We start from the raw sequence: 18,812 nt of genomic DNA, 5'->3' as shown, positions 1-18,812 counted from the left end.
AGCATAGTCACCATAGTGAATTCATCATATATTGAAAACAATTCAATATGACTAAAATGAATTTGTGATCACCTTTTTTATTAGAAGCGGCAATTTCATTTCATGTATACTTGTGGCATCTAGTAATGTTAATAGATTTTGAATTATTCCTCTTTTTATTTATTTTTGCCTATTATTCCAATTTTCCCATGGAAGGAGAGTCTTATAACCTCTAGGAGGTTGAATTTGATAGGTTGGAGTATTATTTCTCTTGTTGAGAGCTATTGTAGTAATTTTACACGGTGTTTCCTCATATTTATGACTATCGTAGAAGTTGTAAGAGTAGAGAGTTCATTTTGGATTCTTTGATTGGTTCTTTGGGAGTTAGACATCTTGATGGACCTTTGTAGAAGGCCGAATGGGTTTTGGGATCAATCTTTGTGGTCATTTTTTAGTATTGAGTGTGCATACTCATATTTATCTAGATATTTTACCCAAAAGAGCTTTATCCAAGGTCTCTTAGTCTCATTTTTGTAGTGCTTCAATCTCACATATTGTCTTGTCTTTCAATTGCTTAAGTATTTTACTTATTTTTCTCACAATCTAAAACTAAAAAATCTATTTTTTGATAAAATAGTTAAGGAATATAATTTTATAGTTTGCATATCAATTACTATTTCATAACATAAAAGAATATATTTTATGCTATCCATATTTTTTAACACTTTAAAATGATCTTGTGACTCAACTTTAGTACGTGCTTCTAAAATATTTTTGGCAATTTTGTAACATGAACCAACCGAAGACCCATTGCATCACTCTAATATGCCTCATTATACTACTTATAACACCATTGCCACATCATTCAAACCTTTCTCTACCTTGGACTAGATCGCACCAATAATTTTTTTCTCCTAGTTAAAATCATCACCATAATCTAATCGACCTTTTCCAAAATTTATGTTTTCCACAAATCATGATCAATAATTACATGGACATGATTATTGCCTATTGGAATACACACCAAAAAGGTTTGACTTTGGTGTCTAGGGCATTTATTTAAAGGAACAATCCATGAATTATTTTACATCAATAAAAAAACATTATTCAACAATTAAGGCAACACATTTTCACATATATCTTTAACATATTTACAAGCTCACTATAACCTCTCTATCTATATTGGCGTAAACATTCATCTTCGCAATTTCTTAGTTTTTACTATTAACTTTGTTTCAGAACTTGACTAAGACATAAAAAGTCTCCAACTCCAATCGTTGTATAACAAGCCCCATAATGCTCTTCAACACCACCTTGTTTTCCTTAATTTTAATCTAAACTTAATCAAAGAAAATAGATAATAACATGATTATTTTTACAATCTTATCACAGACACTACACATTCTCAAGATGTAATTTTCTGAATTCCTTGATTCAAAATCCAATCTTAGATCTCATATATCAATCCTTTGGTACAAAATCTAATCATATAAAATTTACATCACAAGATACAAAAACTCTAACGTATTTTATTTCATTTCAATACATTATCAATTTGCTAAAATTGACTCTTTGATACTTGTCTAGAACTTAATATATTAAATAATATTATTGTATGATTAAAGTAAGCCAATTTTTTAGTAAGCCAATTTTTTTAATAAAAAGATAAAGCACTTTTCTTCCTCCAATATTGTTGTCGCCCATTTTGGGCATCCTTTAATTCCGTAATGGTGAAATACCATTTGTGAGTACGATTCCTAATACCAGATAACAAGTTAATAAAAAAACTCAGAAATAGGTAAATGCTAAATTTCGCGTTGGCAATGACATTTACTAATGTTTGCTTTTGGCATTACAAATGAAGACAAATCGTAGGTAAAACGAATTTGATATATTATAGTAAAACTAAGTTAGGCATAATTTCTAGGGGACTACTTTTTAATAAAATAATTAAAGAAATTCAATTTAAACATATTTAATATCATTAATGTATAATAAAGAGTGTATCTTGAATATTTAAAATTTGTATAATTTATTTTGACATTGAATAGTTAAAGATATTATTTATTGAATAAGTTAAAAACATGCACATATTTTATAGGTTATTTTTGGAGTTTGATGGGCTACCACATTTTGGTTGTATTTATGTTCTAGTTTATGGAGACTTTCAATGAGTTGTGTTGTCTAAGCTACATGATAGCTTAATGTAGTACATTCGATGTGATGAAGATGCATGTTGATCTTAGGTAGTTGTTTCGTTAGGTAGGAATGATCTGAATGGAGAAAAATAGATAAATGAAAATTAGAAAATAAACATACAGGGGGGATATATCATTCTTGCATTTTGGAGAGAAATGGATCTAGAAACCATCTTTTTAAGAAAAATTGGAAATTATGTGGATTGAGATTTCTTTGGAGTATTTGAGTTGTGTTTGTTGTGGAGGAAGATGATTGAAAAATGATTCCAGGACTATGCTTGTGATCTATACTTCATTAATTTGAGAAAAGGTTTGAGAAACTAAGAGTTGTTAAAATTGAATTTGAGGTATTTTTCTTCTCTTACTTTGTTTCTTACATCCCTTTTTAATTCAAATTCCTTGCTCACTCTTAAGGTAACAAATGACTCCATTCTTACTTTGAATTATAAGTAGTAGAAACATGTTTAAATTGTTGATTTGAAATTTTTTTAAATGTCCATGTTGTGCCTCCACTATGGTGAATTTTCTAAAATCCTCAAAATGTGAATTCTAAATCATACAATAGTTGTTGTTCATATTTGAATTAGATGGGTGTCTTTCATTTTCTAAAATTTCTAACAAAAAAAAAGTTTCACTAATGGAGGTTGAAGGTAAATTTCTTGTTTTATTGTAAAAAATAAATTGGAAAATTTGAATCATGAAGATGATTGAATTGAATTGCAATGAGAGGCAACAAGTCTCTTGAATGGTTTTTGACTTAGAAATTTTTGAGACCATGTTTTATTCTTACCCTAAAAATTGTGCATTGAAATCGATACCACACCTAAATAGTGCTTTGGCATGATGAGCCTTGGATTTGAGGTATAGGACTAGGAAGGAGTGGCTCTAGACTACATGCCATGCTTGAAAGTGACTTCAAGGCTATGATGGATGTAGAGTTATTAAATAAATTAAAACTAATGAAAATGTAGGGTGATTATTTATAAACCAAGATATTTGGTGGTGGCATACTTGGAGTGCTTGTTTAGGCTCGATATGACTAGTCAAGGACATTCTACACTCAAGTAGGGTGGTGGATATCTCTACCTAGGTACTCCCTTTGCATGTCAATGGACATGTGTACTTGGGGTTTTGAGTCATCCCCATATTCTCTCATGATGACAGTCCTTTCCTTCTCTAGGATCCTCATCCTTAATATCATTGGATGGTGTTCAATGTGAGAACCGTCTATATGCCATGTTTATGATTGAATGAGATCATGTGTTCATGTTCATGTAATATGTTTCATTGTTGGTATGTTTATGTTATGCCAAGTGATTATATTTCATGCTTATCATTCATGATGTTATTTCCTTAAGTATGTTCCTTTCATGATTTGATATAATCATTCTCGTTGTCTTGCATGTATTTGATGTGATCATACTTGTTAACATGTATCTAATCAATGTTAATCACACATTAATCATGTATATATATTTTAATTTTGATCATGCTTGTGCCATGTGTGTGCTATGATGATGAATCTTTCATTTGTTTCTCTGTGGATGTTAAAATTAAAGTTCCTATTTATTGGCTTGTTTGTGAGTCATATTCCCTTATTTTGCATGACTATTGTGGTTGTGCCCAAGTGATTATCTCCAAGAATGGTGAGATGGACAAAAGGGTACCAAATTTTAGGGTGGCATGGAACCACAATTGCAAAATCAAAGATTGGAGGCCTTATTTGTAGGAGCTTTAAGTAGTGTGTAATTGGGAGTTCTCTAGACTTCTTACCTCAGTTTTATCATTTTGGTCAATTGATAAAAAATGCATATTTGAGAATATTTGAATCATCTCATGAAATTATGATAATAGTTATTGTATCATTTAAGTAATGGGGTGTGAACCTTATATATTGGGAAGTAGCCCCTTACTTGTGTTAATTTTCATATCTCAAACCATTTTGCAGCAATTCATAAATTAAGGAAGTTATGTCTCAGTTGATAGTGAAAGTTATGCCCTAGAGTTTTTCTATGCCTTTGTGTTGGGGTATCAAACTTAGGAGAATATCAACACCAAGTTAATGTGGCATTAAACTTGGGAGAAGTCCAATATTTTAGAGAAGTCTAATACTAGTTGTTGTGTATTAGACTTTAGAGAAGTCCAATACTAGTCATTGTGTATCAAGCTTCAATGAAATTTGATACTAGATGTTAGGTATCAAACCTTGTTGAATTATGATGTCAATGTATTAGAGCTTGGGGAAGTTTGAAACCAAGTTATTGATCCTAGGAGAAGTTTGATGATGCCTTGAACTTCAAAAATCTTGGTGCCAATATCAAACTTATGTTAATCCCAATACCTTATTAGGGGTTAGGGCTTTTGGGTGACCTCTAATAAAAATATTATGCTTTTTGTCAATGGTTTTTATGTGTCATATACCAATGGGGTTTGGGGAAAGGTTGGATATAGATGATTCTTAGAGGATATTCCAATGGTTTTTTAAATCTTAACTCTTCCCCATGCATCATCTTTAGTGCCAACCATGGTGTTCTAACTCATATTATTTTTAAGTCTTATTCTTGTATCATCATACAATAGTATGTCAAGTTTGTCATTGCATTTTTTATGACATCTTATGCATCTATTATTGTAGAGTTATATTCTTAATTCCACTTTCACAAAAAAATGTTAGCACATGTTTTGTTTGTTATCAAATCCAAGGTGTGTGTCTTGGGAAGTTATAGATACTAGAACTGCTTAGCCTTCTAAAAATAAATTATCTAGATTACCTATTAACACATTTGAGATAATAAACATGCTCAAGCAACATAACATTAACACATTCACACCTACACATATTAATCATACAAATTTCTTAATTGTCCACTGCACACTCCACTTGCACATTGCTACAATAGTTTCCCATATTAACCTATGGATTGGTAAGCATCCTATCCAGTGTCTGGAAGTAGACTCCATGAAGCTATTCCTTTCTTTTTTATCCTCTACAAATAATATCCAGACAAAATATTAAGATTGTGTACTCACTTGACACTTTAACCAACCCTTAGCATGAATGACCCTAAGCCCTTCTAACACTTTGCCCACATCATTATAATACACCCTATGAAGGTGTTATTTTCTCTACAATTTTTTTATCCTATATAGACCCACTCTTTACCTTCATTGACCAACCCTAACCTTATTGATGCATCCCCTCCTAAATACTTTATTTCCCCTTCACCTTTAGAAACTCTACTTCTCCATCCTTTAATAAGTGTATATTAAAAAAAAAAATCCAACAAAAATAATTTAAAAATCTACACACAAAATTCAACACTAAATAATACCTTTTTTCTAGTTATAAATAATTGCCCTCTTCAATTCAATACGCCAACCATACCCAAACCCTCTACACCAATCACTACTTTTATAAACCCTTAAAGTTGGGCTTTAATGATAGAACATTATCCTTAAAGTTGGGCTTTAATGGTAGAACATTATCTCCGAGCACCTAGCTAATATTACTCCTCCATGTTATGGATCTTTCATAAGAAAATGTCTTTTCCTAGCCATATTAATGGAGTGGATTAATATAACCAATAACTCAAATCCTCACACTATACCTTGTTACATCTCTCCAAATTATTACTATAATTACAATTTCATACAAAAGCACTCACACAATACTAATAAAATATAACTAATACTAATTAGATTGAGAAATAAAGATTCAATAAAATTCCACCAATGAGAAGTATATAGGGCAATTGAATCACCACTCTTCTATATAACAAAATCCTTATACAATTTTCAATCTTCTCCCACTTAATAATGGGAAACAATATAAAAGGTGATTCAATGCTTCCCAAGAACTTAATGAATGACTAAGTGTTATAGAACTTAATGAATGACTAAGTGTTATAGCTATATGAGATTGATCTAAACCATTATTGGTCAAGAAATCTACTACAAAATTCAACACTCTAGGAGTATAAAGCTGAAAACTCTAAGCTAATCAAGCTTTCCTTCAATCTTCAAAGCTTCTCTTCTTTTACATAGCATTGGCATATCTATTTTTAACTATATATTTCTAAACTACATTTATCACCATCATAGAATCATTTTCTACTAATATTTTTTGTATATCTTAAGAAGTTGTAGCTACTAAATCTACCACCAATGCTCCCCACTCTAGCCCATCATTTGTTCTTAAAAACTAAATAATAATAATAAGTAAAAAGAAACATAAAAGTTAAACATTTAATAAAGAAAAAATCAGAAATATTATATCTTTAGATAACTTAAAAAATTAATCAATAAGATTTCTTTTGAGATATAAATTTATTATTTCTTTTTATAAATCTAAAATTATAGAGTGTGTTTTTGTCTTTCATTTAAATCTATAATTATGAAGGTTTAATCATGTAGGTTTGAGTTAAGTTCATTGATTTATATTTTATGAATATTATTTTATAAGAATTTGTCTCTCATGAACATGGATGATGCAAGAACCCTAGATGCAATGATAGTTGAATGGATCATTCATGTTAATAAGAAATGAGTTCTTATAAGGCACTGCTTAGAGGGTTCTTATAAACTACTACTTAGACGAGTTCTTATAAACCACTACTTATGAAATATAGACCAATACAATTGATTGAAAATTACACAATCAAATTTTAATAAACATTACATAATTTAACACTACAAAGAACAAGTGCATCGATTTCTAGATTCAATTGTGGCAAATTTTTTACTTTTTTTTTACAAAAAAAGATGTGTTCTTATAAACCATTACTAATGAAATATAGACCAATATATTTGATTCATGAAGGTTTAATTATGTGTTTTTGAGTTAAACTCATTAATTTATATTTAATTCTATTAGCTTATAAGAATTCATCTCTCATGAGCATAGATTGATTAGTCATGCTAATAAGAGAGGTGTTCTTATAAACCATTATTTGATGAATTCTTATAAATCACTATTTATGAAATATAGACTAATATATTCAATTCAAAACTACACAATTAAATATCAATAAAACATTTCATAATTTAACACTACAAAAAAAAACTATATGCTTAATGATAAAAAAATAAAAAGCAAATATTTAGATGGAAACCTCTTTCTATCTGAACAACACATCAACGTACATTGACAACTTACATAAACTTTTAAAAAATTGATCCACAATAAAAATAGCAGCATCAAAGTTTTGGCTACAATGATAAGTAGCTCAATAATATGAAAAGCAGCATCCAAATTTAATATTAAAAACCCAAGAATCATCAACTATATTTCTTTCTTAATCTGACCCATAAAAGCAAAAAAAAAGACTCCTCACTCTCGACACCTGTCCAAATTCATAGAACCTAAGTAACAAAACAAATTCAACATTGTACCGAAAAGGTAAATAAAAAAAGGTTCAATAAAATATTTTAAATACTACTATTATGGGGCATCTTTTGCAAAGTCCCAACGGAAGACAGGTCTTGTCACCGATAGTTCCGGTAATGTCACTAGGAGGAATAAGAGAAAGCGACAAAAGCACATGCTCATGACTCCTCTAACTCCCCTATTAACCTTTCACATCTAACCTACCTTTCAACACCCTTTTCCAATATTATATACACGTAAGCTATACGGCAGGGTACTGTGTAAATTTAACCATAGATTGTGCAAATTTAACCACGGACTGTGCAAAATTAACCCATGGTTGAAGGGAAAAAGTGAAGAAGAGACCGTTTTGTAGTTTAGCGTTACCGTCATCGTACATTTTCGTATGCTTTTCCCGGTACCCATTTCTTTCTGTGGGCCCCGCCATTTATTTTACGTGTTAAGTATTTTACGAATTTGTGACTGACCCTTTTTTCCCTACAAATAGACCCGTTTTCCTCTCTTTACTCTCCTCACATTTGGCAAATTCATTTCTGTAAGCCCTGGGCTTGGGAGATTCGAACATCTGACCTCATAATTTGAGAGCAAAGCTGAATTTTTGAAGATGAACGGGAGCAAATGCAACAAGATCAGGCACGTTGTGGCGCTGCGGCAAATTGTGAGAAAATGGAGAAAGCTCGCGAGTGCGCGGAAAGCTGCGTTGAATCTACTCACCTGTAAAATTTCTGCTCGTTTCTGTAGGTTTTCTTCCATCTCTGATGAAGAATATGGGGGGAAAGACTCGAACTCGCGATCTGGCGTTCCTGCTGACGTGCCGGCTGGACACCTGGCAGTCTATGTTGGAAAGCACTGCACGAGGTTTGTGATCAGAGCTGCGTATTTGAACCATCCGGTTTTTCGCACGCTGCTGGATGAGGCGGAGCAAGAATTTGGCTACGATTATCAAGGCGGCTTGGCTATTCCCTGCGATGAGCTTCTGTTTGAGTATATTCTGCGGCTTTTTAGCCGAAATGATCCAGCCATTGTAAAGCCTCTGAATTTGGAGGATTTGCAGAAAGCTTTGTATACTAACAATGAACGGCATTGTTCCAAGGGTTTGTTTGAAAAGGATTCCAGGCCTCTGCTGCATGTATTTGCAGAGAAGTCTGTAAGTTGAAAATTTTAAAGCTCTAGGACATATGGAGCCGCTTGACCTTGGTTTTGAGTCCACAGAGAACCTATTTCGTCGGAGTGACTTGAGGATCAAATCCACGGCTTTCTCACTAACCAGACTCGAACCCTTACCCATTCCTTGTCCCAAGAAGGCTGAGATTTTAGGTAATTAATTGTTTTTGTTCATGTGACCGTCGTCTTGAGAAGTAGTCAGCCAATTGATAAGTTGGTGTAGCCAAATCTCATTTGCGCTCATTATTTTTTGAAATTTGTTTCTTCTAACCATGGCGATGGCTTCTGTTGTCATCCCCCCCACAATCAGCACCAACAGTGTTTGAGATGGCTCTTTTAGCTGTAAATTTTTACCAGGTGGGGGAAAAGAAAGAGCAATGTGAGCCTCCCTGTTGTAGTAGTGTATAGATATGAGTGCAGCATGACTGTACAGTATATAGTTTTGAATCTGTGATCTGATTTTCCTGGTGGAACTAATTTCATGGAGATTGAGGCCTTCAATGCCTGTTTATTTCTCTTTCAACAGCTTTCAATCTTATTTTCGTATTTCTAAAATTGGCCCAGAATTCATGGCATCCTGTGTGACCTGCTTTACAACAGTCTCGTGGGCGTGCTTTTCTAGTTCCTGAAAATTACTTGGCATGCACGAATGTACTTTGACTCTTGTTCCTATCGTATAAAATTTGTTTTTCTGTTGTCATCTTCCCTAATTATAGTTGTAAATTTGGACGCTTCTCATGCCTGCAAAGTTATTTCCCCTTTAAATAAAATTCATCAACAATCAAAAGTATTTACATACGGATGGTTAAGTAGACCTTTTAACCTTCAAAGTCATTGACCTTGAGTTTGAGTCTCTTTGTCTAAGGTTTAAAGTAATTAATTAACCTTGACCTTGAGTTTAAATATCTTTGTCCAAGGTTTAGAGTAACTAACTTTAGAGATCTAGTGGATGGAAATAACTCAAATTCCAGGTAAAATTTGGCATAAAATGTACCTATAGTAGTTAACACATGGGTTACATTATGTGAAAAAGGAAAATTTATTTTTAAATGACAATCAAATTTACATAAATTTAAATTGGTTTAGATAAATGGGTTATTGGTTATTGGATAATTATTCAAATTATCTAGAAAGTAATAATGAATAGGATAAAATAATTTAGTTCAATGATTAAAGAATGATTATAAGTTTGTTGACATTGAAATATATGTCTGGAAATTTAATCTTCAAATGACAATCAAATTTACATAAATTTAAATTGGTTTAGATAAATGGGTTATTGGTTACTAGATAATTGTTCAAATTATCTAGAAAGTAATAATGAATAGGATAAAATAATTTAGTTCCATGATTAAAGAACGATTATAAGTTTGTTGAGGTTGAAATAAATGTCTCAAAATTTTAAAATGTTATGACATTTGAATGCATATACTTTAGGTTAACTTCACTATTTTGGTATAGAGTCATGCCTCTAAATTAGACCCATGTTAACATATTTGACCTTTGATATGTTATAGCTTCTATCCTATGAGCAATCTAGTATGACTATTTGATGTCTCTTTGGAAGCTATGGGTTGGTGATATTAATAAGTACTTTTGATATGTTTTTGTATGACAGAGTTGCATGGGCTCTTTGCCCTAATTAACCCCTTGACAAAGATCAAAGACAACAAATAAGTCTTACGATACAAATTCTTTACTTTTTAAGTACCAAGTTCAAATGTGATGCTATAGATCACTCTTGTAAAATGCTCCAAAATAAGAAGTGTATTTGAATGTAAGATATAGATATAATGAATCCACTAAAACACCTTTAAAAACTAGCACATTACACCAAATTACGAATATATGTGTTTAGTTGACCTTGGTTAAAAAGGTAAAGGAGGCCAATCAACCTTAATATGATTTTTTGAAATTAGTTTAGGATGGATCGAGTTTTTACTCATGAAGAAGACCTTGCCATTATCAGCTTGGCTTGTGATAGAAAGATGAGAAAGATTATGAAAAACACTAACTATTTAAGGATTAAGGTATGCAAAAGTATGATAATCAAACATATAGGGGAAAAGTATAGGGACATGTAGACATGGGAGTAAGATAACACAATAAATATAGGATCATGTTTGGATAAAGCTAGGCAAATGGGCCCAACATCACATAAGATTGCACCATTTATCAGCTTGTACATGTATTTAGTCATAAATACTCAAAATAGATAGAAAACTACATGGAAAAATAGCATAGGAATGCTAAGTTCACCCTTAGAATATGTTATATAATCTTACATAGAAGGAACCCTTTTACTCTATTTGTTAAAAACTATTATTGAAAGAAAGTAAAACACAAATTTTTGAATAATTTATTGTAAACAAGTAATAATTAATGATTTTTTGATAAATTAGATAGAGGTAATTAATATGTATAAACACTTTTTTAAAATAATAAAGAGGGATTTGTTTGTATTAATGGAATAATTTATTATAGGTCATGTTTAGTGATCTATGTTAATGCTTTGTGATTATACCTAGGACTGTTATGCTCTAATAGACTATAAGATGATATATTCTCTACTCTAGGTCACTTCCTCATCATAAAATTGACATTTATCTATTGATTCAGTCTTGATATGTGGATCCAACCTCAATATGTACATTCAACTTTGATTGTAGAAACAATCTTGCATTTCTAATTACTTGTCATTTTTTCACCTCAATTTCTAAACTTGGAATAAAAATTGACAACGTAGATGAACAACTAATGAAGCTTTCATTGTAAGGACCTTCTTCTTGGTCAAACTCTTGGATCCAATTCAATCATTTTAATAAAGACTTGGAAGACATACCTAGAAATCATGCAATTCATGCTTAGTCTATCACTATCGACATACATTTTGAAGTAATATGATCATATGATGTTGCTCTGCAATACTTTTTAAGTGATGATATGATTGTGTGTGTGAAAAGTGGACCTGTATCTGTATCTATATCTGAATACACAACACTTCAATTAAGTCATTAGATGCATGGTTAGTAAATCAATAATCAATAACGAACAATAAACCATTACAAAGGACCTGTTGCCTTATAATAGATGCGAGTTTAGTCTTTCTCTCATATTTCATATGCAATACCAGTGATTAGACGACACCTAAACGAAGGATTTTTAATCTATATGAGCATGAATTTGAGCTAAATGAATGCAAGATTTAAGCTAGATATGCAAGATTTAAGCTAACATGATTTAAACAATATTAAGCTAGATGATTAACTAAGGATGCAATATTTAATATGTAATATCTCAATGCAAAATCTCAATGAACCTAGAGAAAAAGCAACATAATAACAATATATTCTCCAGGATCCTTGAATGGGAGATGAGAGCCTGAATTTATAGAAAATTTAGAAAGAAATCAATGGCTGAGATCAAATGATGATGAGCGGTCAAGATTTTTTAAGAGGAAGCACAATCCAAGTGAATTGATGTGATTGGCCACTTTTCTCAGTTTTAAAGGAAATTGAACTAAAATTAATATAAAATCAGAAAAAACCGATTTATTCTCTATTTCATTCAATTTTGATATTTAAATGTTTTAATTGCTTTCTTTGAGATTATTCTTCAATTTTTATTTTGATTTTCAAGATTATCTCCAATTGATTTCTTTTCTCAATTTTTAATTCTGTTTTGTCAATTAATTACTTTTTTTGATGATTTAATGGCAAATTGATTTATTTCATTAAATATGCTAGGATATTTAATAAAACAAATAGGATAAATTGTTTAAAAATGATTTACTTGAAATGATTAATTAATTAAATAAATATTTAATTAGTATTGGTTGATTAATTTGCCATGTGACATTGGTGATTTAAGAAATTAATTGTGTGCTCAAGATTAAATTAATTGCCTTTGGTTAGGACCTTGGTGATGAAATCGAGATTAGGGGGCCTATGGTTTAGATTACCATTTTTAGGGTATTACAATGATTAGTTGAATAAGAACTAGTGGATCTTAAAGAGTGGAAGCACAATTTTGTGTCAATTTTTTTTTAAGCGAGACACTTAAATTTGAATTTTTAATCAAATTTTAAGTTAATTATAGCAAATAAATCATTATGAATTTGAAGACAATAAAAATTGATGATATGTGAGATTTCATGTACAAATTTTAAACATATTCTAATAATGTCAAAAATAAATTTTAAATATCTGTTAATAAATTATTTTTTATATTTTATAATATTTTTAGTAAGTAATATTTTTGCACAATGCATAAATTAAACTAGAAATAAGATTAATTGATATTTTATTAAACATAGATCATTAGAACCAGTATTTAGGACACATGTTTTTTTATCAATTTTTATTTTTTATTTTATTATTATTATTTAATTTAAATAATTATGGTTTAGACATGCATTTCCCTATAATGCATAACATATATATATATATATATATATATATATATATATATATATATATATATATTTGCTAGTTGTTTCTTTATCTTAATATTTTAATATGACTGTTGGAGGTTGGCCTAATTTATGAAATACCTTGGGAATCCTATATAAGGGGATCTTTCCTAATTCATTTTCATCCTACATGATCCCTCAAGTATCCATTATCATTCAAGCACTTCCTAAAATAAGTATTGTGAGTGAATTTCTTCAAATCTGAGCATTATGGAGCAAAAAGTTGCAATAGTCTTCATGCAAGTATATTTTTACGATTAAGTCTTTCATGCCTTGTCATGTTATGTTATTGCATCAACATTTGTGGGTCTTATTCAAAGAGAATAGAATTACATCATCATCATGATCAACAACATTGAGCTTGAGGTATAATATTGTGGATCCAACAATTTACTTCAAAGTTTTTGTTTTGATTTATTTTCATTAAAAGGTTAATTCCAAACCTAGGGTTTGATTGAGAAACATGCCTATCAACCCAACACCATTTTTTCTCTCATGTGTGTGTAGGTGACAAGTTTAGAAGAGGCATAATAGATCTAGAAAGTACATAATAAGACAAATAGAACCAAATTTTGAAGAACTAGAAAACCCTGGACATTGACAATCATTGAACAATGTTTGATGGTTTTTGACAAAATTTTAGGAGGCTATTATAAGTGATATCTTGATCTCAAACTATTTCCAATATTTAAATCTGACACCTTCGGGACTAGGTCGCCTAATCCCATTGTCTAACATTTTCGAGCTCAAATTTTCAACACAGGTTCCATTTATGTTGATTTCTCTCAATTTTGCATCATTATCCCTAGTTCACATAACTTTCAAATCAATTCAACTAAAAGGAGATATTCAATAGTGTCCATCTTCTTTTCAATAGGTTTGAAGTAGGGTCTACTGAATCTCTTTAATGTGTTAAGGTGGTAAATGCATTTGATTCATAGTTTACATAATTAGACTAGTGGATCCCATTTATACCACCCTCTACAATTGGCATACTCCGGTTTGAGGTATGATTAGCTTGGATACATTTCAATTTGCTGTGGTTTCTATTCCATGTGGTTTGAGTATGAAAGTTACTTAGAGCCTTTGTTATCATTTAAGTCTGATGCTTATGTTTATGTAAAGTTTGGTGTAGGTTTCAGTGATAATTGATATGGTTCACCTTGGCATGTTCTTTTTCCTTCCATATATGACATGTTGGAGGGTGTGAGGAGTTTTTTTAATTGATGGTGGTTATTATGGTTTCTTTTGTAGGTGTCTTGATAGAGCATGAAATCATGGTGAAGATTCAGCTGGTACATGGATGATTAAGGGATGGTTTTCCTTTGTTTGTGATTCCTATGAGTGCATTTACAATGTATGATGTCAAGAGGAAGAATGTTATGATCAAGGTGCCATCTACCTTGTAAATAATATGACATGGTTCAAATATCCTTTGAAAGTTCCCTAAGGCACTTAGGGTGTATTGGAAAAATATATTTGTAATATCTATTCTCACTATTGTTTGTAGTAGATTCATAAGGGGTTATGGGTTCCACCAATAGTGGTAAAGATGGGTTGTAAATATAATTATTTAATATTATTTTCCCATGTGGATGTATATAATGGGATGATAATGATTTAGGAAGTGGAACAATGAGTGAACTTTGGGCTTATCCAAGTGGGGGTTTGGATGAGGCAACATATGTCTCTTAATATTCCATCATTTATTGCATTTCATGTAACATTTGTCTTGCAAGATTGGGTACCCAAGTTGGAGGGAAAAGATTAGAGTTAGAACCAATGTCCTTTCAACTTCTATGGAGTTAATCCAAGGGTTGTGGTCATTGGGAATGGAGAGCCTTCTTTTTACACCTTTGTTGGTGGTTTTGGGACTTTTTCCATTCTACAAATTCAACTCTTTGGATATAGAAAATATGAAGAGAAATTAAATGTATAGCTAATTTGAAAGAACAATGATAGGTGGAAGATATAAGGAGGTTGTTCACATGTACATAGGTGATTCTATGTTGGAGGCAAAGAGGAGAATGAAAGTGAATGTATTGTAATCACATTTATTGTTGATAATGCAAACTTGGCCTCTCTTCTTGGTGGAATTTTCTCCTGCAAGGGTTTCTGGTGTAGTCATGGTGAGGAGGGTCCTCAAGGAAAATAGTTTGGATTGTGCAACAAGAGTAAACACAACAAAACCAAGACAATCTGATGGAGGCAATGCAAAACTGACTGGATTATATCATGAAAATCATTTACAATCTACCAGCAACATGTGGGCTACAAGATTCGGCTCATTGGCTTGAGTACATACATGCTCAATTACAATATTGATCAACTCCGGACCTCTTAATCTCAAGATAGATCTTCTATGTCCTAAGAACTGATTTCTACAAGCTTAATTACATTGATTTATATGATCAAGAGGGATCCGTGCCAACCCAAGAAGAATCGAATGCCAATGAACAAGATGAAACATATAAAACCACCAGGTCAGCCTCTCCCAAAGAGAATCCTCCAAAAAATCCAAAGGATGAAGACTGAACCTAAGGGAAGGTCAGACACATGCCAAGGAACATTGGAAACAATGAATTGAAGCTCCACAAGCTATGGAAATGATCTGCAAGATCCGGTGAGAAAATGCAAAGAAACACAGAATGAAATGCTAAAACTACAAAACAGGAACAAACTGAAAAGAAAATATTTTTGGTTGATGCAAGATTGCTAAGAACTAGGGATGCTCCTACATTAGACATCTAGGGCTGTTGAAAAAGTGAGTCCCTCACTTTGCTAGGGTCAGAGGAAAACAAAGACGGTCTACCTCTGTCAAAGAAATCCATGATGAATCTTCAACTGGTCTGCCTTTCCACTTCACAAGATACTCTCTGCACAGGTTGCTCTGGGTGCTATGCCCAATCCTACTATCCAAAATGCCTTCAATCTAATCCAATTCCTTCTAGGGCATCTGCTTCTCCAAGTCTACAACACTATCTTCACTGAATTCTGTCTCATGATACTAATGTAAATATGCAATGTTGAATATAGGTGAAATACCCAAACTGTCTCATAACTCCACTTCATATGCATTTCTAAAACTGAATTTCCTCAAGATCTCAAAAGGTCCAAACTTCCTCATCTGCAACTTATTATAGGTTCCAATTGGAAATATCTCTTTTCTTAGATACACCATCACTTTATCTCCAACTTCAAATTCCTTGTGTCTCCTTCTTTCATCTGCTTTCTCCTTATACTTGTTGTTCATGTCTTCCAAATGTTGTTTGACTTGAGTATGTGTTGTTTTCATATGCTCTGCAAATTCTTCTACTTCTACACTCCTTTTATCTTCATTACTGATAGCTCTCAATTCTAATATGCCTCTAGGGTGTGCTCCAGTAACAATCTCAAAAGGTGTTCTTCTAGTACTCCTGTTCATTGAATTATTGTAGGCAAAATTTGCTTGTGCAAGAATCAAATCCCAACTTCTACTATTCTCTCCAACCAAGCATCTTGGCAAATTTTCCAAACACCGGTTTATTACCTTTGTTTGTCCATCAGTCTATGGGTGAAAAGTAGAATTAAATTTTAAATCTACTTTCATCTTCTTCCAAAGTGTCCTCCAAAAATATCCAACAAACATAGTGTCTCTATCAGAAACTATGCTCTTAGGTAATCCATGTAATCTCACCACTTCTTTGAAAAATAGGTTTGCAACATGTATGACATCTTTTGTCCTCTTACAAGGTATGAAATGTGCCATCTTTGATAATCTATCCACCACCACAAAAATATAATCATTTCCTCTCCGTGTCTTAGGCAATCCAAGTATGAAATCCATGCTTATGTCCTCCCAAGGTCTTTTTGGAATTGTCAAAGGCTTATACAATCCCACATTCTGACTACTACCTTTTGCAAGTTGACAAATCCTACAACTCTACACAAATTTTCTGACATCCTTATGAATCTAAGGCCAAACGTTATGTTCACTCACCAATGCCACTATTTTGTCAGCACTAAAAATTCCAGTTAATCCTCCACTATGCTTCTTCTTTATCAGACTTTTCCTCATAAAACTTCTAGGTATACACAACTTGTTGGTTGTTTGGAGGAATTGATTATGTGTTGCATTGATGTTTTGCAATTGATGTCAACACTAGTTGTTTGGATGCTTTACCGACACCCTTTTGCTCCCAGTAGGTTGAGTAGTTTCTGGTTGGTTTGGATCTAGCATGATCCGGTAGGCTCTAGTATGGTTTGGTTATGGAATTGGCTTATTCATGATACTCATGTTCATATTTAGTAAGTTGGTTTTGGTCTGGTGATCAAATGCTATCCTACTCACTTGGAAGCTTGGCTTGTGGTTCCGGCGAGGGTTTCATCAACATAGCTTTTGATGAAGATCTTTGATGAATTGCATAAGTGGTGTTGGTACAACTTTTGGTGGAGATTCAGGATGTTGTTGTTAATCATGTTTGAGACTTGGTAGATGGAGATCATTGCTTTAGCGTGTGGACCTATATTGGGTCCCAGTTGATCTAGGTTATGGACCGACTTAATGTAACGTGTGGATTGGACCTCTTGATGTGTTTCCGAGATGTCTTATGAGTTGGATATTATTTTTTTGGTCTAAGGCCAACATGTTTTGTAATTATGTAATTGGTTTATTGTCTGGTGGCCGACCCGATTGTTTATGGTCAAGGGTTTGTATATACATGATGTAAGATCTCATTATAGATCATCATAGGCATAAGGTCAAGGAATGGGATATGGATATGTAATATGCAAATAATGTAATATCAATCAGGCAGAGGATTTGGTCGATCATTGGAGATCGAGTTGGGTTTATGTAAGAGGATTTAGTCCTCTGGTATTGAGCTTAACTAGAACTGTACTCAGGCATAGGAGATGTTATCTTCACAGTTCAAACACTTCTCCAGATTGCAGTCTGGATTTCTATGTAGTCAGTGAGACTCGTTTTGTGATGAGCAGTGCGCTCTAGGCTGTTGGCCTTCCTACAAGTGCAGACCCCTCAATTGTAATTCACATACTTACTGCAAAAGTATTATCTGATTGTGGGTAGGCTTCCCACCGTGGTTTTTCCCTTTACCGGGTTTTCCTTTTTATAAATCTTGGTTTCATATGGATGGTATTTATTCTTTGATTATTGTTTATGGTTAATTGGTTTAAATTCTATTCTGGTATTTGGTTTAAGAATTTCGATATTAATGTTTTGGGTTCTAACATTAAAGTTTTAATTGCTAAATGTTCTGGTAATCTGTGACAACTGATTCACCCCCCCTCTCAGTTGTCTTCTGGTTATTTGAACTATTTAACAATTGGTATCAGAGCTTTGGTCCTCTTTGTAGAAAGCTTAACTGCTTGAGGAAGATCCTATGGTGACTAACAGTTCAAGTTCATCCAGTTCATCTGGAGCTATCTTTCGGAGAGATATTCCTAGGCTTGATGGAATAAATTATACAGTATGGAAGATTCAGATGGAGACTCATCTAAGCTGTCTTAGTAAGGAAATTTGGGAGATCACACAGATTGGCATTACACCTCATAATACGACATCTAGAAATCCTCCTCCGAAAAACCTAGATAAGGAGCTTGAGAATGACTATAG

General features: G+C 32.4%; 1 protein-coding gene across 1 annotated transcript; it reads left to right on the top strand.

The window, feature by feature from the left end:
- Positions 1-8,073: 8,073 nt before the first annotated feature.
- Positions 8,074-9,427, top strand: LOC131067783 (auxin-responsive protein SAUR50). The gene has a single exon (XM_058002937.2). It carries the CDS (start codon positions 8,168-8,170, stop codon positions 8,717-8,719), a length of 552 nt encoding a protein of 183 aa, XP_057858920.1. The 5' UTR covers positions 8,074-8,167; the 3' UTR covers positions 8,720-9,427.
- Positions 9,428-18,812: the final 9,385 nt, after the last annotated feature.

Source organism: Cryptomeria japonica, chromosome 5 (assembly GCF_030272615.1).
Source record: "Cryptomeria japonica chromosome 5, Sugi_1.0, whole genome shotgun sequence".
NCBI lineage: Eukaryota > Viridiplantae > Streptophyta > Pinopsida > Cupressales > Cupressaceae > Cryptomeria > Cryptomeria japonica.
The sequence above is the reverse complement of the archived record's forward strand: the minus strand, read 5'-3'. Positions and strand labels throughout refer to the sequence as shown.